At 37.5% G+C, this 25,904-nt stretch overlaps 1 protein-coding gene across 1 annotated transcript in view; it reads left to right on the forward strand.

Moving 5' to 3' along the window:
• The first annotated feature begins 3,823 nt into the window (after positions 1–3,823).
• Positions 3,824–25,904, forward strand: part of adgrg2a (adhesion G protein-coupled receptor G2a) — a 34,739-nt gene continuing 12,658 nt past the window's right edge. Inside the window, exons 1-20 of the mRNA XM_084710404.1 lie at positions 3,824–3,843; positions 7,861–7,958; positions 8,527–8,852; positions 10,904–11,162; positions 13,267–13,350; positions 15,067–15,114; positions 15,197–15,270; positions 16,697–16,792; positions 16,885–16,922; positions 17,491–17,633; positions 19,015–19,126; positions 19,211–19,269; positions 19,368–19,415; positions 19,730–19,797; positions 19,878–19,918; positions 20,399–20,438; positions 20,543–20,583; positions 20,765–20,886; positions 20,988–21,105; positions 22,181–22,329. Coding sequence (XP_084566530.1) covers positions 3,824–3,843; positions 7,861–7,958; positions 8,527–8,852; positions 10,904–11,162; positions 13,267–13,350; positions 15,067–15,114; positions 15,197–15,270; positions 16,697–16,792; positions 16,885–16,922; positions 17,491–17,633; positions 19,015–19,126; positions 19,211–19,269; positions 19,368–19,415; positions 19,730–19,797; positions 19,878–19,918; positions 20,399–20,438; positions 20,543–20,583; positions 20,765–20,886; positions 20,988–21,105; positions 22,181–22,329 — 1,984 coding nt within the window. The remainder of the gene's footprint in view (positions 3,844–7,860; positions 7,959–8,526; positions 8,853–10,903; positions 11,163–13,266; positions 13,351–15,066; positions 15,115–15,196; positions 15,271–16,696; positions 16,793–16,884; positions 16,923–17,490; positions 17,634–19,014; positions 19,127–19,210; positions 19,270–19,367; positions 19,416–19,729; positions 19,798–19,877; positions 19,919–20,398; positions 20,439–20,542; positions 20,584–20,764; positions 20,887–20,987; positions 21,106–22,180; positions 22,330–25,904) is intronic.

Below are 25,904 nucleotides of genomic sequence, written 5' to 3' on the forward strand. Positions count from 1 at the left end.
GAAAAATAAAGAAACCAACATCAGTAACTAAGGTCATTGATTGTAGGACTGAGGTGAATTGGGAAGCTGAGGTCTTTTTAAGATGCTTATACCATGTTAAGCATGTTAATGTTGGCTAATTTTCACAAATTACAGTTGTTAGTTAGTTTTGCAGATTTTTGTTCATAAACCAAAGTAATGAACTGTCTCACAGTGTCTCACAAACATTTTATTTCCACTTCCATTGTAGCTTTTCCACTCATTAAGGTATAAACTAAGGTTGAAAATTGTAAGCTAGATCGATTGTTTGTAAGATGAATGATCAATTACCAAAACAGAAAGATTTTGCAAATGCCAAACAATATCAAATGCATTTTTCCCCCATCAATTAAACTTTTATTTCCACAGCAAAATAGTGAATATTCTCTGACAGCATTACACTGTAAAAACCAAATAAGTTAGCAGTACTTTAGCTGTCACAATTTTGTTGAGTTCATAAGCTCAAAAGTCTGAGGTTATCCAAAAGTGTTACATGCACTCTTGATTAAAGTTAAATTAAAATGATTGATTAAGTCAACTTCAATATTTTCAGTAATTGCAACTCAGAATTTCCAGTCTCTGTAATAAGTTAACAGAAATAAATACATTTTAAGTATAAAAACACATTGATTTTCAGCAAACTCAATACAGTAATAAATAAAATTTAAGGTTTTTTCATATGTTTGTTTTAGAGACCCTTTTCCCCTCCACAGTTTAATAAACTCAAAAGAAAGAAAGTTCTACTGGCAGTCAACAGGTTAATATTGTATTGAACACTATTTTTTCCATCCTTAAATTACATTGATATAGTTTTCTTTCCTTTTGGTAAACACACTACTGGGAATTCTTGAACATAACAAATATTTGCTCTTTTCTTCTTTTATGGCAGCTGCAGTCCTTCACATTGCATTACAGCCTCCTTCAGTCCTTTTCAATGTCCTTTTGTTCTCGATTAGTTTAATTAGTCCGTCTCTTCTTCTGCCCTTCCCACTGCCTCCACACGCTAAAATATTTTTATACTGATCTCTGATCCTAATCTCTGTAATTGTACAGCAATTTTGAGTCTAAAAGCTGTTAAATGTCTACACCTGGGCCCTGGACTGTACCAAACACCTGCCGCAGCAAAGGGGGTATTTGGGTATTTTCTTTTTGTATTTTATAGTTAATTTTGCAACTTTGTATTCACAGTAATCACAGGTGCAGGTCAGGTTGTGGGGCTCATTCATAATTCCTGGATGATGCAGATTTGACTCAGAGATAATTGCGGGTAATGGGTCAGCGCTGGTTCTCAGCATTGCGGGTGCGGGCGGGTTTGCAAAACTAGCCCCCTGTGGTGCAAATGCAAACAGAAAATAAAGCCAAAGGTTTATTTTTATACCCAAAAGTATGAGGTTCCCAGGGGAGTTCTAAAGGAGTCCCCAGAACTGTTTGGTCCAAAAACAGGTCGGGAGAACACTCACTCAGGGAGATTTTGGCAAGACACTCTGAGACTTAATGTACCCAAGATGTGACCTTTCTGCACAGGACTGCTAATGCTACTCCTAGATACAGGTATGAGGGCATATTGTCTTCACATCACAACAACACACATTCAAAACCCAATAATACAGTCACACAAGACGTCCCTGATGCTCCTTCAAGAGTAGAAAACGCTGTGATGAGTTTTCAGTTTGAATAATTTGTTGTCTCTGTCTGTCCCCCTGCAGAGAAGAGAAGAGAAGAGAAGAGAAGAGAAGAGAAGAGAAGAGAAGAGAAGAGAAGAGAAGAGAAGAGAGAAGGGGTTGCCAGTGGGATTTTGATTCACTTCTTGAGCTTGAACTGTGCTCACACGCTCACACACACACACACACACACACACACACACACACACACACACACACACACACACACGCACACACTGACAACTAACTCGCCCAAAAGTGCTGCGTCACTGAAGAAGAAGAAGAGCAATAACGTGCTGCAGTCCTGCTCTGCTCCACTGATCTGATACAGTTTCGTTATCCCTCAGTAAAAATGAACAAAGGCTGACACTTGATCTCCAGTGGAAAACTCGCTCTGTAGACTTTATTGCCCCCTTGTGGTCGGTGTCAACTACTTAATTATCTACATGCCTCCTCATGCACACACACACACAGTAGAGACAAGTAAAGACACACTGAGATTTGTCTCGCCCCGAGGCTGCTCTTGTCTTGTTTGGATTCATTTTACGTCTGACGTCAGATGCCTTTCCTCATCCTCGCAGCCACGCCACCAGTGTGTGTGTGTGCGTGTGTGTAAGACAGAGAGGGAAGATGTTTGACCGGTTTGTCAGCCTGAATCCATTTCATACTTGAGCCGACCGTGTAATTTTTGCCTGTTTTTGCAATTTGCTGCATCTCGCATTCTTGTCTCCGGACACATACACACTCATGCATGCACACACATGCACCTGCACACACACTCACACGCGCACACACCAGATAAAGCCTAATACTCTGTCCAGGAACTGTCTGGTCCTGCATCCTGTAAGAGCAGCTGCTGCCCTCCAGTCACACTGAGACACAAAAACACAGAGATACAGCAGATAGATTCATCACTCAGATAAGGGTTCTTCTTCAGAGGCTGAGGTTCTACCCAGAACCATTTGCTTGTGAAGAACCTTTTTTTGGAGAAAGGATTCATCAAGGGTTCTTTGTAATCCAAAGCACACTTTTTGGACTTTTGGACAAGAGTTTGGACAAGGATTGTTGAGCTCTGTGATGAAGTCTTTCGTCAAGGGTTCTTTGTACCATAATAAAAAGGGTTCTTGGTAGAACCCCCCGAGTGGGCTCTAGATAAAACTCTTGTTATATAAAGGGGTTCTCTCTCTCTCTTGAAATACAAAAGGGAATTTAAAATTGGAGTATCAAAGTGTCCTTGGTAGAACCGTCTGAGTAGTTTCTAGAAAAAAACCACTGGAAGAAAAAAGTGTTCTCAGTAGAACCCTCTGAGTAAGTTCTAGATAAGGCTCTTTGAGTTCTTGGTAGAACCCCCTGTGTGGTTTCTAGATGATACTAGTAATTTAAAAAATGTTCTGTCAGCACATTAAGAGGGAGGAAAGGTTCTGCATAGAACCCCCGGACAGCATTCTGGGTGAAACCATTACACCATTAGGTGGGTTCTGGGTGAAACCTTTCACAGATGGTTCTAGGTATAACCCTTTATGTTGGGTTCTAGGTAGAACTCTCAGAAAGGCTTCTAAGTGAAGCATTTATAAAGGTTCTAAAATGAACTCCTATGGGGACAAGCTAAGAACCCTTTGTATTTTAGTTAGCACCTTTAACCTTTTGTAGCTGGATAGATGTGATTGTTTATTATCTGTACCTCCTGTCTGTCTCTGCTCCTCCTCCTCTTCCTCCTCCTCCTCCTCCTCCTCCTGCTCCTCTGTGGGGGTGTGTCATTATTCGTCTCCCGCAGGCAGACCTCACGTTACATATCAGAATTTGTGATTTCCTGAACACACCTCGACACACTCACGCACACACACAGTGTCTCTCGGGCACCTGAGCGGACAGACGATGCTCGTGTGTGAGAGACAGGTGGATTCTGGAGGAGCGAGGAAGAGCAGCTGAGGACAGAGGAGAGGAGCCAACACACCAGAGAGACACACAGAGAGAGGGAGACTTCATCGGCGGCAGTGTTTTGAACTTGTGATTGATGGATACACGATAATACGGGGATGATGGAGAGACACGTGAACTGTGTGACCAGTGTGAAGAAGACAAGTCCTCCTCCGTAGGACTCACAAAGACCCACACTCACTTTTAAACCTGCACAGACTCTGCAGATGCTTTTGAAAAGCATCAGGTAAGAAATCTCCAACTGTGGACTGAAAAAGAAAACTTGATAATTGCTGATATTACTAAAATTCTGTGGAACAGTGTAAAAAAAGTTCAAGTTAAAGGAGAAATGTAATATATTTACTGCAATAAATTATAGAATGACAATCAGAGATTAAGGAAACAAAGGTGACATACTCAGGGATGTTCTGGTCTATAGTTTGCCCATTTCGCATTAATTCTTCTATAAAGGGGTTAAATTTATAAATATGTTAATGGCAGGGAGTAAGACAGGCAGTCACTGAACTCCACCTCCAGAGTGTGTGTTTTTGTGGCAGTGGGTTTTTGTTTTCAGGAAGAGGATTACTTTCAGAACACTTGTTCGTATTAAAATGGACTCGTTTGACTTGAAGTGTTGAGTTGAATTCATGTACTGTATACAGTTCAATTAAGCTTCTAAAGAAATATGATCAAATATTAGCTTACTTCCCAGCATGCACTGTTTGAGAGTTTAAAATCTCCAGAGAACCCTCTTTTTTATAGCTCTTGAGGAAAACATATGACAAATAAACTTCATGGCTGTTTTCACACAAAAAGTTGAGAAAACTGTCTTCACATAACAATTTTCTGAGGACAGTCATCTTGAAATTATGAGCTTTCTCAACGTTTTGTTTTACAGTGCACAATAATGAAAACACACCAAACTGTAATGAAGGATAAAGTGAAATTAACTGACGTTATGAATGTCTGTCAGTGTGACTGAAGAATCGCTTATTTGTTTTGAATCATTACAAAACGACCTCAACTTGTCTTACTACTTCTTAAAAGGAGAGTAAAAGTATTATCAGTTCAAAACAAAGTTCAGGAAGTCTTGTTTGATGTAACTTTATGCAGGCAACCATGGGGAAAAAACCTAAGGCACTATAAATGTATTCCTCAAGCGAAGGATCAAAGTCTTCATCAGAGTCGCCCGAGCCAGGCGGTGCTTCCTCTTCCCATTATGAAGTAATGTAAGTTGTTTGTAAAGGCACCGGAAAGATAGTTGATTGTTGAGTCTCATTCCCTGGGCATCAGATACACACTTTACATTTTGAGTTGGCAAAGCGTTCAGAGAGCAGCAAAGTAATGAGGAAATACAGACAGAGGGTTTGGTGTCTGCAGATACAGACACAGGCCACAAGTGAAGATTGACAGAGATTCTTTTTGTATGAGTCTAAACCTATTTTTTTTAAGGAAAATCCTGCATAGTATTTCTTTTAATAACCTATTTAAAAACCCTCTTGGATTAGCTGCAAAATGCATCATTACAGCGATGACAACAGGACAGTACAAGACGCTAACAACGTGTGATGTTATAGACCATGATGCATTGCTGTAGATTAAACTACCCAACAGCATATAAAGTAGTTAAAACAAGCTCAATCTTAAACATCTACAACAGTAAAATTCAACTTGCAACATGCAACGTATTCATTGCAATTGTCCCTGTTGTGGCACAAATGAAGGATTATCTTATCTTATCTTATCTTATCTTATCTTATCTTATCTTATCTTATCTTAATGCAACAGTGATATATCAACAGCATTTATACCAGTAAAACACTGACAGGTACTTTTACTTTTCACTTTTAGTAAATTTAACTGATAATACTTGGATACTTTTACATAAATAAGATTTTGAATGCAGGACTTTAAGTGGTGTGTTTTTTGCATCGTGGTATTAGTACTTCTGTGAAGGATCTGAATACTTCCTCCATTGCTGTTTATCTGCAGGATCTCATGTTTCAAAGCTTGTAGGCAAAGTCACTCATGTCCCCGACAAAAAAGAAAAGAATCAGGAAAAACAAAGAAAGAAATTCTCAAAATGTCTCGACACTGTTCTGAGTTCAAAGACAGCGAGTCTGACTGTGGGAACTTGAGTTTGGGAATGACAATAACAGTATGGTTTCTGTGTAGCCTCCAGGCTCCGGCAGGTACTGTTTCTTTTTCTGACGTAACACAATATGATAATCACAGACAGGAACAGACAGATGCAAAAATGGTTTTACACATATGATCATGTGGTTTTGGATTTTCTTAAACAGTGCCATACGATTTGAATTTTTAAATCACAATCAAACTTGTTTTAACCAGAGAACAGACATTATATCGTGAATTAATAATTTAGTCCCTCATGGGTCTGAGTGAACAGTTTATCAAAACTTTCAGATAACTGTGGATCAGATAAAGTGTGGGAACAAAGTAACACAGTGGCAGAGTGAAAGAATGATACAGATCAACATTGTGATAAACTCACAAAAACAAACAAACAAACAAACAGTGATTGGGTCGTATCTGTTTATATAATCTGACCCCATGGCATTAGAGCCACATACTCCAGCTGACAAAGCCTGTAGATCAACATTTTTTAAATCAGGCGCTGCTTAATTGGTGGCACTCCCTGTAATACAGTATAATCCACAGACATAACATTTGTGTCTACATACGCACATGTGATAATTAGTATTAATTTGCAGGGCTGAGGTGGAGGTTAAAAATAGGACTTTACAAAGGCTAAAGGAACATCATGTTTGAACAAATAGTGAAAGCATCTCATAAAGCGTCACTGAGTGACTCGTGTTACATATGCAGCACAAATGAAGGACAAGATAATACTTACAAGAAAGTATACAAGAGAATAAAGGACTATTTCTTTTGTTTGTTTGTTTGCAAAATCAAACTCTAGATTGCTAATAGTTTTTATTTAAACGGCACGTATCACTGCAGGTAAACTCCATGTGCTATATATTAAAAACACATGCAGCAACAGGTAACATATTGAGAAAATATAATACATAAAAAACACAACGTAGCAACTAAAGAAAACTGAAAAAGAACAAAACAGTGTGTTCCAGACCTTTGTGGCGTAACTGACAAAGACTGCATCCCTGATTTTCTTTTGGCTGTTTTTTTCAGTTGCTCTAAAATATTACGTTATTGTGGCACACGAGTGAAGCATTGAATAGTAATAGTAACCTAAAGGTGCCATTAGAAATCAGTTAATTATTTTATTTCCAAATCTGCAAACATTTTTCCAAATATACTTTCTTTTTTCAAATATACTGTCTTTTTGACATGTCTGAGGCTCGGCACTTTTTCCTCTAAATTTCGCCGGTGGCTATTCTTGAGTCTGGGCTGGCTATGGATGCCAAATCCAAAAACGAGAGAAGTCTCAAAGGAAAATAGAGAATTCAAAAGCTTTTTTCAAAGGCTCTTTTTTAAATAGTGACAGTTGCAGACCCTTGCATAAGAGCATAATTTCTTGCTGCATTCACTTGCACTCAGACTTCAGAGTTTCAGTGAATTTTCCATCAGCCACACATTTTAAATGTATGTATTTTGAACTGCAACAGTCCAAAATTATGGTGGCAGCTGGGGTGGTAAGTCATCTTTTAGTGTTGGCAGCTGCCACCCCATGCAACCCCTCTAGATCCGCCCCTGCTTGACAGCAAATAGAGAATACAGGAGTTAGCCTTGTTCTGCTTTGAGTTTGCTTTTTTTGAGTTGTTATGTTACAAAGTACTTGTGTGGTGTGAGGCACTGTAGCTCTTGTCTAAATTTTAAAAGCACACGCAACAATAACCTGTAATTTATGAAGGTGTGAATGCAGTGAGGTGTAACCCGATCTATTGTGACCACCCCTGCCCTGCAGTCAGTCCCTCAGTGTGGACAAAGCCGCAGATAGTATTAGATCGTTTTGGTTTACCAGGTGGAAAGCAGAATTTGTGTGTAATCCCACCACTGAAACAATGATACACTGTGATCACATGCACGCCAAGGGAACGCGGTCTGCACGAAAAGGGAAGATGATTACAGAAATATGGGAAGAGGAAGCTGGCAAACAGGCGGATTTTGTGTTTGTTCTCACTTACAACCCTTGAAATAAAATTTATTTAAATTTACGTATTTGGCACAGACATGAATGAGGCAAATAGGCCTCTATCAAAAATGAAAAAGAGTAGAGGATGTTAAAGTTTTGTGTATTTATGTCACGTTATTTTTCCAGGAGGATGCATGGCCTTCGTTTTGAGCGGCGGTGGAGATGGACACATCCTTTCCTTCTAGTCATCTGGCTTTTGCTGCTGGCAGCAGCTCCACCCGAAGGTAATTAGTGATTCACATTTACAGACAAGAAGAGAAGCAGTGAGTCACAAGAGGAAGAGGAGAAGATACAGAGTTTTAAATATTGATTATAATTCAGGGAAATGGGATTTTTCTTCTGCAAATGAAGTGGCCTTTAGCTTGAAATAGCACACTTTGGTGGTTCTTAACATTTGTCTTGTTATTAGTTAGCATGTTTATCTTGTTGAAAAACTGCTGACTAAATTTAACAACCACAAAAACAGTAATCAATGTGATAATATAAAAGGCTAATGCCTACAACTAGCTGCCTGTGAGGCTGTACCTCACATAGCATAGCAGTATTGAGCTAAAATGCTGGAACATTTAGCTGAGAACCAGATATATCCCTCAGGAGTTGGTGGAGACCAAAACAGAGCAAAAAGGGAGTGAATATTGGACTTAAATTCACCAGGTAGCTAGAAACATGACAACAAATGAAAGCTAATATGTCTGTATATGTGCTGGATGCGTAAATAGGCATTTTCTGCTTCTAGTTCATCTCTGTGCGGCCATTAAACTTTTAATCTGCCTTTTCTTTCACCCATTCCAGCTCAGTGTAGCTTCCTGGGAGACACTAAGGCAGTATTAAATGGCTGTGAGGACTACTGGACCCTGCAGGACAGGGCCGCCATGCCGCTGCTCTTTCAGATGACTGTGTGTGTCGACATCCGCGTGGTCGTCCCCGGAGCCTGGGTGGCCTTCTCTTACAGCTCCGTCCACGCACCCAGACCTGAGCTGGGTCTGGAGGGAGACGAGGAGGCGCTGTACGGGTGGCTGCTGAGGGTCCGACACAGATTTCCTATCCGGCTGTCCCCTGCACACTGGCACAGGGTGTGTCTGAGGAGAGATGTACTGCGCAACTCCTTTAGCCTGCAGGTAGTACTTTGTATTTACAGTGTAGAAGCAGATATGAGAAGTAACTAAGCAGAAATACTTTGTTACTGTACTTAGGTAGATTTCCCAGGTGTCTGTGCTTTACTTGAGCATTTCTTTTTTTGACAACTTTTCACTTTTACCCCTGCAGTTTAACACAGATATCTGTGCTTTCCACTCCTTATATTTTCAGAACAGGCTTGCTACTTAAGTTTTAATCCAAGAGGGAAACAATGTAACAAGATGAAAGTGATGTAAAAAGTCAAAACACCAAAAATGACATAAAAGACAAAAACAACATAAAAACAGATAACGGAATGAACATTGTAACAAGATGAAAACAAAGTTAAAAGATGTGAGAAGACAAAAACAACTTAAAAAGACAAAAAAAAAACAACAACATAAAAATGAAACAAAAAGAAAACGACAAAAAAAGAACTAGACGAAAACATCATAAAAGACGTAACATGACAAAAACAACGTAAAATGATGTAATTAGATGAAAAAAGCATAAAAAGTCAACAGATGAAAACAACATAAAAGACATAATAAGACATCTCTTTACTTGTGTACTTTGTGTACATTTCAGTGCCTAAACCTTTTCTTTTTACTTTAATAAAGAAGTTGAATCAGTGCTTTCACTTTTATCAGTCTTTTTTTAGTATGTGAACTTCAACTTGAGAACAAAATGTTTGTACTTTTGCCACCTCTGTGCATTAGTTTGCCAAGTGCTGGAGTTTGTAATGAGATCCTTAAAGTAGGCTAGACAATAGACAGAATGCACTCATGTGTATGCCACAAGGTCTACACAAAACAAAGACAGCAGTGTTTGCAAAAATAGATTGTTTATACAGCTCAACAAGTTTATCTGGCAAAAATAGCTCCCGTTGTGGGTGGAGTTTGGAATGAAAGAAAAAACAATGTACTGGTAACCAAACAGTTAAAACAAGCTCACGTTTGTGCAGTTAAGCTGAGTAGACATTTGACCTACACAGAAGAGCACCTGCCAGTAAAACAGTAAAACTTACTACCTCACTGTTCTAAGAAAATGCTAATGCTAATTTACTTAGACTTACTTAGACCAAATGTATATTCTTTGGATCGTTCCTCCGAATTTGTGCCTTTTCCATCCCCAGGACATAAGTATGCATGAAAAATATCTGTGTATAGTATATTACTAAGGAAAGTGTCTCTTTTTTTCTTAATTGCAATTATAGTAATAAAGGGGGTGGCCCTGTACAATTTGAGCTTCATGCTAGCAAAGCTAATCACAACAACTTAAAGGATACCTTCAGTTTATTACGACTTTGGTGTTATTTTTGTAACATCAGTTATTCTAACTTTGTATGCACCAAAAGTATTTCTGATTTCTGTGGATATGTTAACATCACCTTAGAGGGCAAGAAACACAGACAATCAGGTTGTAAACAAGCTAACGATGAAGTCAAATTATGTTTATTTGGAGGTAAAATGGCAGGGGTTGTAGGTCATTGACTAGAAAATGAAAAACCTTTCAAATGTGTATCGTCTGAGTGCAGTGTTTTCTTGCCCTCTCAAATGATTTTTCACCACTTTCCCATCTTATCAATAAACTAAAGTAGGGAAAAGTTGTAATAAAACAGAATTATTCCTCAATGAGTGAGAGCAAATTGACCCTTATTAAGTCCCGCCCCTTTTTGTTCAGCGCTCCAATAATGACCAAGCTTGGTACCTCGGTCAACTTTCTTTGTTCCTGTAAAAAAGACAGGAAAATTATAGCCAGTTAACAAGTGATGTAGATTAGCTGGTTCGTTAGCTAGCATTTTGCTAACATTAGCTAACTTAAGTTGTGAATTGTTGTTTATGTATCTTGTAACCATGTTCAATTTCAATATCTGAGTACCGGAAACAGGGAAGAAGAAAGTTGACGGAGGTATCAAGCTAGCTCAATTGTTATTGGGGCACAGAGCAGAAAGGGGCGGGACTTAGAAAAGGTCAATTTAGTGTAGGCCCAGCAATTACAACTTCAACAGAATTAGAATTATGTTTATCTGTTTAATGTTGAAATGTTTCAGGTTGATGGGAGGGTGGTGGCACAGAGGACGGTCATCGCTCAGGCCATCCCCCCCTCCGGCTCCTTGTGGCTGGGCTGCCGGCCCAGAGACCAACCCCCGGGAGCCGTCCTCGGACAAGTGGAACTGTACCTGTTCCGCGTGTGGGCGGACCTGAGTGACCACGGCCTCTGCGAGGACGGCACCGTGATTGGCTGGAATGCTCGGTATTGGGGCGTGACCAGTCCCAAGGCCATACGGAGAGACCCTTACCTTCTGTGTGGTGAGACAGCCATAAATAAGCTTGTCTTTATTAAATTTATCCAAATCTGCGTTTTAATTTGGATAAATGAAGGGATTTGGGGTCTTGATGATGCATGAATGACCTTCCTTACTAATTATTAATTGCATTTCTAACAGAATTCATAAGTGTAAAACTGGGTTGCGCCAACAAAAATTAATTTAATGTGAGATTAGTTCTAATCAAAGTTTAGCAGCATTATGTTTAAATGTGTAAATATAGATTTAAAATTAAGCGGAGCTCTGATGTGCAATTAAAAACTTCTCTCACCTAGCTAGTAAGTATAAAAGAGGAAGAAAACCATCAACTTCCTGGTGGTATTCCTTAAAATGTTACATTATTGCTAGCTAGCAGAAAAAATAACAAAATGGTACTGTTTGTTAGCTGGCTAAAAAGTAAAAATATAAAATGCTGCATTGTTTATGAGCTGGCCATAAGAAAAAAATACTTGTTTTCTAGCTAGCTAAAGAGTTTACAAAATTTTAAATTGTTTGCTATCTATCTAAAGTAAAAAAAAAAAAAGTTGCATTGTTTATGAGCTAACTGAAAAGTGAAACAAAGTTACATTGTTTGCTACAAAGCAAAAATGTTAGTTAGCTCAGTTAGCCATGAGGACATCTTTCTTGATTTCAAGATAGTTTTAAAGTTTGGTGCAACATAATTGAATCCTTGTTGGTGCAACCCAACCTAAAACACTTCAATTCTAGCCTAAACATAGACGTTCATGTTTAAAACTTGTCATAGAGAGCATCAACCTGATCATGCATGTTATCCTGTATTGCTAGTGATCTCTTCAGGCTCTTCTCTCACAAATGCAACTCTGAAATTTGTCTTTTTCAAATAACACTCATCAGACTGTTTGTCATGGTGGTCAAGAGCTGCAGAGAAACTTAAGTACTGCTATAATTTGACACAAACTTTCTGTTGGGTGTGAAGTAATAACACTGCATGCAGAACGTTACTTTTATTTCTAACACAGTAGTTGTGCATGTTGTTAAAGCATGTTGGATGTTGAATGCTGCATGTTTTCACGTGTCTTGTAGGCCGTAGAAGGTTGAGACGTTGGATACGTGGTATGAGATACTTTACAAATGGTGTGTATTCATGTGACTTACACACTTACATGTATGTTGTGAATATGTGTCTCAGTGCATACAATATGTGTATTTGTATTTGCCTGCATGTGTGTGAATTAGAGAAGACAAATGACATGGAAAGCCCTTTTAACATTTAATTTGTAGCAGTAATAGCAATTGACCCTTTTATTCAGATCATCAGGGGCAAAGTGAGAAATACATAAATCTATTTACTTGTTATTTATTCCCATGCATGCTGTAATCTTAGTCAGCACTTCTCTGGCAGCAGCACAGAGTCTCTTGGTCTCCCTTTGCATCGTGCAACACAGACGACTGGCAGCTTTTACTATGTTTATGGGGACATAAACAGGCTACTCACTACGACTTTGCTGTGAAATGGAAAAAAAAAAATTACATTCTGCCAACTCTGTAAGACGTCAACTCAGATTTTCCATCTGATGGAGCTGACATCCACATTTAATAAAAAATTAAATGACTAGGAGGTTGGCCTGTTAAGGTTTACAGCCAAAAGTTTGATCTTTTAAAATATATTTCTCAGAATAATTGTCCTTATTAACAAGTCATTTCTACTGATTAAATGTTTAAAGGGCTTGCCATACAAAAGAGGGGACAGATAGAAGTACATACAAAGAGAATTTAATAGTTTTATTACCCACTTTTTAAGTGTTTATTCATTTGTAAATTAACCTTTATTTAACTATTATGGCATCTTGAATGATTTTTGAGTGTGGAAAATGTTACACAACTGTACAGAAAGTGAATATAACAGAGAGAGATAAATAGGTCTGAAAGTAAAAGAACACCAGACTTATTTGCATTTACTGTTTTTCAGCTCTAACAGCTGGATATGGCCGGTTTTCCCCACGTGGTAAGCAACATTCAGGGCATTAATAACAAATTAAATAATAGCTATAATTATATTAAAAAAAAACTATGCTACTTCCTCCTCTTGATCACTTGACATCCTTCTTCCTTCTTTCTTTTTCCAGGAGCGCCTTCAATTAGATCTACCTCAAGTCCTGTCATAACAACACCTGAACCTCACCTGAGCAACCAGATGTCACAGGTCACAGGTGAGAGAAGCTGACAGGAGGAGCTTTGTCCCAAATACAGACCATAATACTTATTATGTACAGTATGTGCTATTTGAGATGCTGAGGACTGTTTCCCTGTGGAGTCTTAGGGGTGCCATGAAAAACAAAATGATAACAAAATACATAAAAGAGTAAATAAGCATTTTCATTTATTTTCACACTTATTTGTTCATTTATTTATTTTCATATAAGTGCCTCTATTTTTATTTATATAAATTTCCTTTTTTGTTTTTACATAATTTCATTATTGTAGCTCTGTTATTTCATGTTAAAGGTTCTAGCAATTGACCCTTGCTGCCAATTAATAATGATTATTTTTTGTTCTCCAAAAGAATAAATCGATAAATATGAAGACAGAAAAATATAAAATAGTAAATAAGCATTTTAATTTATTTTCACATTTTTTCACATTTGTTTTTTCCTATAAATTCCTCTATTTTTATGTATATGTTTAATTAATTTGTTTTTATATAATTCCATATATTTCATTGTTGTAGGACTCTTTGTTTTAAATAAAATTAAACCTCCTAAGGTGTAAGTTTAAAGTTAATATTGGATCATGGTTTAAATTAGAGTTTAACATTTTGGTACAACAGAATTAAAATTAATCTAGGTTTGAAGTAAAATCTAGTCTAAATAGGATCTTTCTTATTTTTAAGATAATTTGTAAGTTTAAAAATCAATCCTTGTTGGTGCAACCCAGCTTACAGTATTTAATTGTGCATGTTTGATTATATTTGTCATGTAGAAATCTTTGAGCATGCGTCTTATCCCGTCTGTTACTACAGAGATCCCTGCAGCCTCTTCTCTCACAAGTCTAACTCGGAAATTCGTCTTTTTTCATTCTTATAATCATAATAATGTTCACTGTGGGTGTGAAGCAATAATCAGTAGTGCATGCAGAACATTACACTTATGAACTGACTTCAGTGGTGTCTTTATGTCTAACACTGCTTGTGCATGTTGTGTAGTTGTGCATGTTGTTAGAGCATGCTGGATGTTGAATGCTGCATGTTTTCATGTGTCTTGTAGACCGCAGACGGTTGAGACGTCGGGCACCCGGTAAGAAAAACGTTAAAATTAGTGTGTATTCATGTGACTTACACACTTGCATGTGTGTTGTGTGTATTTGTCTGAGGTGCATACTGTATGTGGATTTGTATATGCCTGCATGTGTGTGAATTAGAGAGAACAAATGATAAGAAAAGCCCTTTGAATATTTAATCAGTAGCAGTAATAGCAATTGACCCTTGCTACCAATTAATATTAATACTTATTTTTATTTTTTTTTTTTTAAGGATGTGATATTTTCAAATTGTCCCTACTTTTTTATAGCTTTGTCCATCATTTCTTTGGGATATGATACCCTTATAATGTGAATAAATAGGATGATTTTAATTGGGCCTATTTTTTCTAACTTTGTCCATAATTTTTGTCCGTTAAGACAACAATTTTATTGGTCAGTATAATTTTTATATAATTTAATGTTATTTTCAAAAATATTTTATGATAATAAGAATAATAAGTGGGAAAACTGACTACCAGAAACTTTGCCTTTACACTTTCATCACACATTCAGTTGACACAAAACACATTTAGTGCATATTTGTGTGGGAATATAATTAGAGACTATATATAATAATGTTACTAATTAATGTTTTTCTTGAAAAAATTCTGTTTCCTCTGTTCTTCTAGGGTCCCAAATGGTAAACTGTGACATCAGCCAACTCTGTTCCAATGAAAGTAAGAAATATCCACCTTTTGTCCGATCAGATTGTTTCATTTCAGTCCATCTGTGGGCTCACAACTTCGTTTTCTTCTGCAGCTGCTTACTTTTGGATGTCCATGCGTGTGGAGACCACAGGGGCCAGTAAGACCGAAGCAGATGTCCACAACTTGGTAAGAATGAAAATTTGTTTCTAGCCCTTCATCGTATCATACCTTTAATAGTTTTAAATGTCACCCCTGTCACAAACAAGTCTTTCAGGAACAAGATTAGTTTGAAGGAGCAGCACATTCCAACCCTGTGATGCACCTGAAATTAATTTTGATTGCGACTGGGAGCCGTTCATTGCTGCATAACACTTTGAAATTATACACCTGGGCAATGTGTCAACAATGTTCCCTTACTGACCTTTTTCAGTCTGTCCTTCCTTCTCGGGTTCCAGTATTAATTCTGTCAATCATATTAGTATGTGCATGTATGTGTATTTCACTCACTCAGAAGTTCGACAGAAACACATTTCTCTGTACTTGAGTACTTCGCTTTTAAATATGAAACAATGGGTTTGAGGCTGTAACTGCTGACTGTCAGCTTTAAATACCACTGGGTTTAAGGTATTTCTGTTTAGAATGAGCTAATATATAAAGAAATCATCAGTGGTGGGGGAAGTACTCCAATCCTTTTCTGAAGTAAGAATACTAATACTGTACAACATAAAATATTCACTTACAAGTTAGTAAGTAAGGTAAGTTTGTATGTTAAATAAGTATAGTAAGTCAAGAAAGTAAGTGTACTAAGTAAAGTAAGTATAGTAAGTAAAGCAAGTATTTTAAGTAAAGTAAGTATAGTAAGTAAAGTAAGTAAAGCAAATATAGTAAGTATAGTAAGTATAGTAAGTAAAGTAAGTATAGTAAGTAAAGCAAGTATAGTAAGTAAAGTAATTAAAGCAAATATAGTAAGTAAAGTAAGTAAAGCAAGTAAAGTAAGTATAGTAAGTAAAGTAAGTGTAGTAAGTAAAGTAAGTATAGTAAGTAAAGCAAGTATAGTAAGTAAAGTAAGTATAGTAAGTAAAGCAAGTATAGTAAGTAAAGTAAGTATAGTAAGTAAAGCAAGTATAGTAAGTAAAGTAAGTAAAATAAATAAAGCAAGTATAACAAGTAAAGCAAGTCAAGTAAGTAAAGTAAGTATAGTAAGAATGGGAAGTATAGTAAGAAAAGTAAGTAAAGTAAGTAAATTAAGTATAGTAAATAAAGTGAGTAAAGTAAGTATAGTAAGTTATCCTATTACCAATTAAACTGGAAAGTTCCAAACAGATGTTTTTAGGTGTAGACTTGTTGCACCAAATTATTGCATTCTGTTTTTATTTACATTTTACACTATGTCCTGACTTGTCCACCTGGTGTGGATGAAAACATCTGCAAATTAAAGCTGAAATTCACGACTCTGACCTTGGTCATTGTTTCATTTCTAGTCCAAAGTGATGGAAACCCAACCAAAAACATCTGTCGCTGTCCTAATATTTAAACTGTATGTGTTTAGCTCTCATCATCTCCTGCTCAGTATCAGCATCTGTCTGCCTCTGTCTCTCCATCTGTCACTCAGGTGTCAAATGCGTTTGGTTGCCACGGTGACAGCAATAAAACAGTGCAGGGAGTAACAGGCTCTATAGATTTCTGTCAGGGTGACAGACAACTTCAGGTCAGTGTGTCCCAGAAACAGGCTTCACTTTCCAGAATAAAATTGCTCCTTTAAGGCAGCAAATGACTGCAACCTCTCTCTCCTCTTTACAGTTAGTGCAAGTGATCTGCAAGCACAAAAACAACATAAGGTAACAGCACGTCAGTGGGTATTTTGTGTAGCTGGTTTGTATAGATAGTGTTAGCGTTTGTTTTGTGCAGATAATGTTAGGAGTTGTTCTGTGTAGGTAAAGTTAGTGGCTGTTCTATGTATCTAACATTAGGAGTTGATCTAACCTGTAAATGTTTCTTTAAATTAGATGTTGGGTTCTTAGATGATTTTTACAGCTAGAGGCAGAAGTGTCACTGTACTGTGACAAAATAATGTTGTAATTTCCACAGAGGAAAGATTTTTTTTTACTTGAGGTCATGATAATGAACTGACTGCTAGTTAAGCTGGTTTCACTGCAGACCAGAGTTGTGCATGGTTCTATATCATTCTTTATTTTAAATTGTAATGTGTCTTATAATCCCCATTTTACTGGAGAAATCTGTGATCTGATTACATATTTTTTCTTTACCTGTAATGAAATACAGTTACCTTTATTTGTATGCTTATTATGTAATCCAGTTACATGTAATCTGTTACTCCCCAAGCCTCACTGCTGCATACGCATCAGACTGCATCTCCTCACTGTGGTGTAAATACTTTGTTTTCAGAAACACAACCTGCGATGTGCTGTTGCAGCTCAGCCACGCTGTCTCAGTGTGTGAACTGCAGCGTACTGGAGTCTCTGCACTGCAGCAAGCTGGAGACGAAATACAAATACAAGCGACTATCATAGGAGAGGTGGAGAGAGTCGGTGAGCATGTGCCTTCCTCGTCATCCTCCAGATACACAAAAACACACTGCTGTTAAAAGACGTTTATGAGCCTATAAATCACAACTAAACAGTCATATATATAAATAATTATAGACTCTGATTCTTTTTATGGCACACCTATAACCCCACAGCATAGAAACCTTAAACAACATCAGAAAAATATTTTTAAAATGAGTCGAGTGTCAGTTTGTGTATTGAAAAATCAATCGATTTCAGTTGAGGCCATTTTGTAAGTGAATAAAGTAGTTTACATTTGGATCATGTGACTGTATTTCCATGATCTGTCACACAGTTATACAAGTATACACAAAATACCTGTGCTATTTTGCAAACATGCAAAATTCTCTCGTGCTGTGAGGTCAGCACACGAATACACAAAAACAGATGTATCTGTGTATACATGCAAAACACCAACAGAAAAACACACACATCTGGTGGGTCACATGAAAAGGTGGAACAGTGCCTGAAACAAAAACAGAAAGTACTGTCTGCACTCCTGCACATGAACATTTGCACACAGATAGAGAAACAAATGCACATAGATATAATGTGCATAAATACTTCTAGTGATGCATCCATACATGTATGTGGACACATACACTCCCATAAATATTATATGCATACACATATATTGCCAGCGTAATTGGTGTAACAAGGTGAAAATGACATAATGGACAAAATTTGACAAAAACCATGTAAAAAGATGAAAATAACATAACAAGACATAACAAGACCAAAATTATGTAAAGACATAACAAGACCAAAAGGACATAACGAGATGTAATAAATCCAAAATGATGTATGAGACATAACAAGATGAAAATGGCATGGAAGAAGCAACAAGACAAAAAATTACATAAAAGACGATAATAATAAGATGTAACAAGAAGAACTAAAAACAATATAACTAGAAGAAAACAAACAAGATACAACAAGAGTAAAACAATGTAAATGACGAGCCTGTACTCTTTCACTTTTACTTGAGTAAAAAGGTAGAATCAGTACTTTACTTTTAGTCTTAGTCCAACTGTGTGTTTGTGTGTGTGCAACCTTAACTTAAATCTCAATAATGTCCTCACTGTCTAAAAAATCTGGCCCTTGCATAAAAACACACCAGCACGTTTCTGCTTCTTTACTTGCGAGGGCCTTCCGTAATATAATTCATCGCCTTGCCCTGAACCGTGACTCATAACAACAGGTTACGAAAGGCCAGAGTGTCCTCACATTCCAGAAATATCCTCACTCTCAAGATGTAAAATCCCCCAAAAAAGAACACACACACACACACACACACACACACACACACACACACACACACACAGTATAATTAGCTTACTCATGCTGATTTTGCCCACATCAGGTCGAGATCTTTGTGAGGATGGGCTGCCCTCCAGTGGCAGGTTTGTGAGGTGCACATCCACATCTTCCCTGGATGATATCTGTCGGGCAAACAAACCCACCACGCTGACATGGTGAGCAATACTTTTTCTGTATACACTCACTGAGCACGTCTGTACATGTGTTTACTCTGTATCTTATCAGTGTTTATCCTCCAGCTCCGTCATTGAGCCCAACTCCTCCCCGGCACCACAGACTAACACAGAGTCCTGCAGCAGTGAGTACCAGAAACAGAGACGCACATAATTATATCCACCAAAATTCACTGTTGCTGCTTCTGCTGCTGTAACCATGTTTGTCTGTGCCTGTGTTCAGGAGAAGCACCTCGCTTTTGTGACTGCACTGCTTTCTGTAATTCTGCAAGTAAGAAAAGTCTTTCTGACTGTCTGCAAACGTTTGCACTGCAACGTCAAGCTAAAATTATTTGTGTATATACATGTGTTCACATATCTGTCAACGCGCAGCCGCTAAATGTGAAAATTAAGTGTGTACTTTCAAGATATGGGACATTATTCAAACTGTACCTCAGTATTTTGGGAAATATGATGGCTTTCCTAAATGAGAAGATTAAAGGGATAGTTCAGATTATTTGAAGATACTTACTGATACTCAGTGTTTTGTAAATTATGTCCTAAGCTGCCACTGACAACTTTTACTTTGCTCTTTTTTCTCTTCAGGTCAGTTTTTTGCCATAAGAATCAATGTTATAAGACTATCTTTTACGGTTGACGGCCTAAAAAAACTGGTATGTGCAGCACAGTAACTATTAACTACACTTTATATTGTATAAATGTTATGTGCTGACTTTCTAACCTTATTTGACAGTTGTCAAGAATTGCAGCCCACACATGCAACACAACGTCAGGGTAAGTCTCTATCTACTTTGAATCACTGACAGTTCATACATGTCTGTTGTTTTTCCAACCTATTTTTTCTACATTAAGGTGGAAGACCACACATGAGATAGGAATTAGTTAGCTAACTGGCTATTTTCTAATCATGGTTGTTGAGTGGGCTAATTAAATGTCTGAATATTGAAAGAATAAGAGTGAAAAGTTTGAGTCATTTAGGCTTTCGTAATACGGTAGTAGGCATAGTTTCATCAAAAGTAGGTAGGAGAAACAGAGCATGTTTAAGTTTATTATGAGCTTGCTAGTATAGTGTATTAATGGTTGAATTCTGTGTTTTAGCTGCAATAAGTAAATAAGAAAAAGAATATAATTTGTCCACCGGTTGAATTTTCATTCTTCTGTTAAATAAAATGATGTGGAAGTTACTGAAATACTGAATATGAAAAGGTTACGATGGTGATGATTCACACATGTGGACAATTCCTTTGTTTTCAGGTCAACGTGCCAAGATTCAAAGACTTTAAAGCACTATCGGGTAAATCTTACTGCTATCTTACTACCCAAAACCACTTAAAATAAAATAAAAAAAATGCATTGAACTCTTTTAATCATGCTTTCTTCATTTCTCTCTTTATCCAGGGCGCTCATCTGGAATGTCATGGGACAAACCAGAGGTATATGTTTTTTTTTTCTGTTGTCTATAATGTGCACTTAAAAATAGTGTATCAAACAAATCATGCTGAAAAAAGGTATTAATGAATTTCTTTAAAATTCCTGGGAAAGAGGAAGTACAAAGATGTATATTAAAGAAATTTGACACTGAAAATCATTGACCTCTTTGCTGCTGATCTCCAGTTTGAGCAGCTGCATGGTGGTGCTGGAGATGTCTGGACCTGTCGATAGTTGCTCCCTGAATAAAATAGTGCAGCAACTCATTGACAGCAGCAGCGACATTACAAACGAGAGGCCGCTTACACGCATGGGTTAGTCTGCAGTTTGATGTTTTTTTCCAAATCAAAGCCTCTCACATAAAAATAGCTAATGTGCACATATATTACTGATGATGCTGTCTGTGTGTCTGCAGTGGTTTGTGGTCCTCCTGGTTTGTCTGCTCGTGAACTGTTGAAGTTGAACCTGACCTGGGTTGACAGCGACCTGCTGATCTCTGATGTGTGCCAACCTGACCCCACTCTGTTTAAATGGTAAATCTATACAACATTTCTCTGGTGATGGGTTTAGGAAACTGACATTGCAAAGTTTTCCTTTGATTTGTACAAAGTGTAATCTGCATTTCTTTTGGTGGAAAAAAGGGACAAGTGAAACTGATGATGTCTCTAATGATGTTTATAGTTTTTCTGGGAAATTCAGGAAATCACTTTGTTCATCAATGAGTCAGGCTGAAAGAAAATGTAAATTACAAGACAAGCTAGCTGCTGTGCATTCAACAACAACACTGTGAGCAACACACTGTAGGTGGGGTTTTCTTTCAGAAATGATCTGCAGAATTAGACTCTAGATCCAAACATACACACTGACTGACTCTATTTTGGCAGGGCAAAGGATAATTATTGTTATTATTAATATTATTTTTGTCATTTACTGACTGATACTATTCTGTCCTAAAATTACTTGAGCTAATTAAAATATTGAAATTCTAATAAGTGCAATCTCCAAATGATCTGCAATATAACGGATTATTTTTATGAGTATGCTCATGAGTATGTTATTTGATATTCAAGTATATCTACTTAATAAGCAGGCCTTTATGTCTTCATATGTTTCATAGACTATGTAATGCCATCACGGAATATGCGATATGTCACTGTGGAAAGAAGACTTTGACTGACAGGAAAAAAATGCATCTAGTATTGTTTGGTATCTTTAATAATGTACAGTCAATTAGTTGCTTGTTAATGTTACCAATGACTGAAAGTGCTTAGAATATGCAACCCAACTTTGGATAGAGCCAGGATAGCTGTTTCCTCCTGTTTCCAGTCCTGTGCTAAGCTAAAAAGCTGCTAGCAGTTGCTGCACAGAAATGAGAGTGGTATCAATCTTCTCGTTTAAATGTGGGCAAAAAATATGGATTTTCCAACATGTCAAACTATTCCTTTAAAATGTTTGGCTGTCATTTATTTTATCTGTGAAGGAAGTTTCCTCCTAATAAGATGAATGTGTATCACATTTTCCACAGGGAACTGGCCTCAAAGAAGGAAGTTAATATTGTGTTTCACTTCATATGAGTTATATAATATTTTTCTTTGTGCTCCATTTTAGTGAGGCAAATGAGACGCTTGCTGTACTTCTGAGTGACAGCTGCTCTCCCACAACCCAGGAAAACACAACGCAGCCTTCCAGTCTGACCAACAGCAACATCACTACAAGTCCTGCAGCCTCACCACCATCTGTGACCAACACCACTGAGAAAACCAACACGACAGCTGGAACTGCTGCAGCAGTTCAGCTGACAAATGCATCTCAGCCTAATGCGACTACTCCACTCACAGCAATTAACAGCACACAGTCGTCGACAGCACAACCTGTCCTCCAAACCAGCTCACAAAACATGACTGTGACTCTCTCTGGCAGCACAACAGTACAGCACACAAATGTGTCTAATAATGTAACAGTGTTGACACCCATTGAAAATACAACACTGCTGAACACAACCATGGAACACCGAAACACAACAGATTTCATAACATCATCTTCTTTGAACTCAACATTACAAATCACTACAACTGATCCTATTGATTCAACTACATTGTCTCCCACTCATGCAACAGTGTACAATGTAACTACACCCAGTGCATTCACAACTTCTCCAGATGATACAACAATACGCAATGTAACTGCAAACAGTGCATTTACAGCTTCTCCAAACAGTACAGCAGTGCACAATGTAACAACAACTAGTGCATTTACAACTTCTCCAAATGATACAACAGCGCACAATGTAACAACAACCAGTGCATTTACAACTTCTCCAAATGATACAACAGCGCACAATGTAACAACAACCGATGCATTTACACCTTCTCCAAACAATACAACAGCGCACAATGCAACTACAACCGATGCATTTACACCTTCTCCAAACAATACAACAGCGCACAATTTAACTACAACCAATGCATTTACACCTTCTCCAAACAATACAACAGCGCACAATGTAACTACAACCGATGCATTTACACCTTCTCCAAACCATACAACAGCGCACAATGTAACTACAACCGATGCATTTACACCTTCTCCAAACAATACAACAGCGCACAATGTAACTACAACCGATGCATTTACACCTTCTCCAAACAATACAACATCGCACAATTTAACTACAACCAATGCATTTACACCTTCTCCAAACAATACAACAGCGCACAATGCAACTACAACCAGTGCATTTACAACTTCTCCAAACAATACAACAGCACACAATGTAACTACAGTTGATACAATAACACCTTCTCCAAATGATACAAAAGTGCACAATGTAACTACAGTTGATACAATTACACCTTCTCCAAACAATACAACAGCGCACAATGTAACTACAACCAATGCATTTACACCTTCTCCAAACAATACAACAGCGCACAATGTAACTACAACCGATGCATTTACACCTTCTCCAAACAATACAACTACGCACAATGTAACTACAACCGATGCATTTACACCTTCTCCAAACAATACAACAGCGCACAATGTAACTACAACCAATGCCTTTACAGCTTCTCCAAACAATACAACAGTGCACAATGTAACTACAGTTGATACAATAACACCTTCTCTAAACAATACAACAGCGCATAATGTAACTACAACCAATGCATTTACACCTTCTCCAAACAATACAACAGCGCACAATGTAACTACAACCGATGCATTTACACCTTCTCCAAACAATACAACAGTGCACAATGTAACTACAGGTGATACAATTACACCTTCTCCAAACAATACAACAGTGCACAATGTAACTACAGTTGATACAATTACACCTTCTCCAAACAATACAACAGTGCACAATGTAACTACAGGTGATACAATTACACCTTCTCCAAACAATACAACAGTGCACAATGTAACTACAGGTGATACAATTACACCTTCTCCAAACAATACAACAGCGCACAATGTAACTACAACCGATACATTTACACCTTCTCCATACAATACAACAGCGCACAATGTAACTACAACCGATGCATTTACACCTTCTCCAAACAATACAACAGCACACAATGTAACTACAACCAATGCATTTACAGCTTCTCCAAACAATACAACAGTGCACCATGTAACTACAGGTGATACAATTACACCTTCTCCAAACAATACAACAGTGCACAATGTAACTACAGTTGATACAATTACACCTTCTCCAAACAATACAACAGCGCACAATGTAACTACAACCGATGCATTTACAACTTCTCCAAACAATACAACAGCGCACAATGTAACTACAACCGATGCCTTTACAGCTTCTCCAAACAATACAACAGCGCACAATGTAACTACAGGTGATGCATTTACACCTTTTACAAATGATACAACAGCACACAATGTAACTACAGTTGATACAATTACACCTTTTCCAAATGATACAACAGCGCACAATGTAACTACAGGTGATGCATTTACACCTTTTCCAAACAATACAACAGCGCACAATGTAACTACAACCGATGCATTTACAGCTTCTTCAAATGATACAAAAGTTCACAATGTAACTACAGTTGATACAACTACACATTTTCCAAATAATACAACAGTGCACAATGTAACTACACTTGATGCATTTACAGCTTCTCCAAATGACACAACAGTGCACAATGTAACTACAATCGATGCATTTACACCTTCTTCAAATCATACAACAGTACACAATGTAACTACAACCGGTGCATTGATATCTTCTCCAAATGATACAACAGCGCACAATTCTACACTTGATGCATTTACTGCTTCTCCAAATGATACAACAGCACACAATGTAACTACAACCAATGCATTTACAACTTCCCCGAATCATACAACAGTACACAATGTAACTACAACAGGTGCATTGACATCTTCTCCAAATGATACAACAGTACACAATGTAACTACAACCAATGCATTTACAACTTCTCCAAATGATACCACAGTGCACAATGTAACTACAACCAATGCATTTACACCTTCTCCGAATCATACAACAGTACACAATGTAACTACAACAGGTGCATTTACAACTTCTCTGAATCATACAACAGTGCACAATGTAACTACAACAGGTGCATTGACATCTTCGCCAAATGATACAACAGTGCACAATGTAACTACAACAGGTGCATTGACATCTTCTCCAAATGATACAACAGCGCACAATGTAACTACAACCAATGGATTTACAACTTCTCCGCATGATACAACAGTACGCAATGTAACTACAACAGGTGCATTTACAACTTCTCCAAATGATACAACAGCGCACAATGTAACTACAACCGATGCCTTTACACCTTTTCCAAATGATACAACAGCGCACAATGTAACTACAACCAATGCATTTACAGCTTCTCCAAACGATACAACAGTGCACAATGTAACTACAACAGGTGTATTTACAACTTCTCCAAATGATACAACAGTGCACAATGTAACTACAACCAATGCATTTACATCTTCTCCAAATGATACAACAGTGCACAATGTAACTACAACAGGTGTATTTACAACTTCTCCAAACGATACAACAGTGCACAATGTAACTACAACAGGTGTATTTACAACTTCTCCAAATGATACAACAGTGCACAATGTAACTACAACCAATGCATTTACATCTTCTCCAAATGATACAACAGTGCACAATGTAACTACAACAGGTGTATTTACAACTTCTCCAAACGATACAACAGTGCACAATGTAACTACAACAGGTGTATTTACAACTTCTCCAAATGATACAACAGTGCACAATGTAACTACAACAGGTATATTTACA

Source organism: Lutjanus erythropterus, chromosome 21 (assembly GCF_056507025.1).
Source record: "Lutjanus erythropterus isolate fLutEry1 chromosome 21, fLutEry1.hap2, whole genome shotgun sequence".
NCBI lineage: Eukaryota > Metazoa > Chordata > Actinopteri > Lutjaniformes > Lutjanidae > Lutjanus > Lutjanus erythropterus.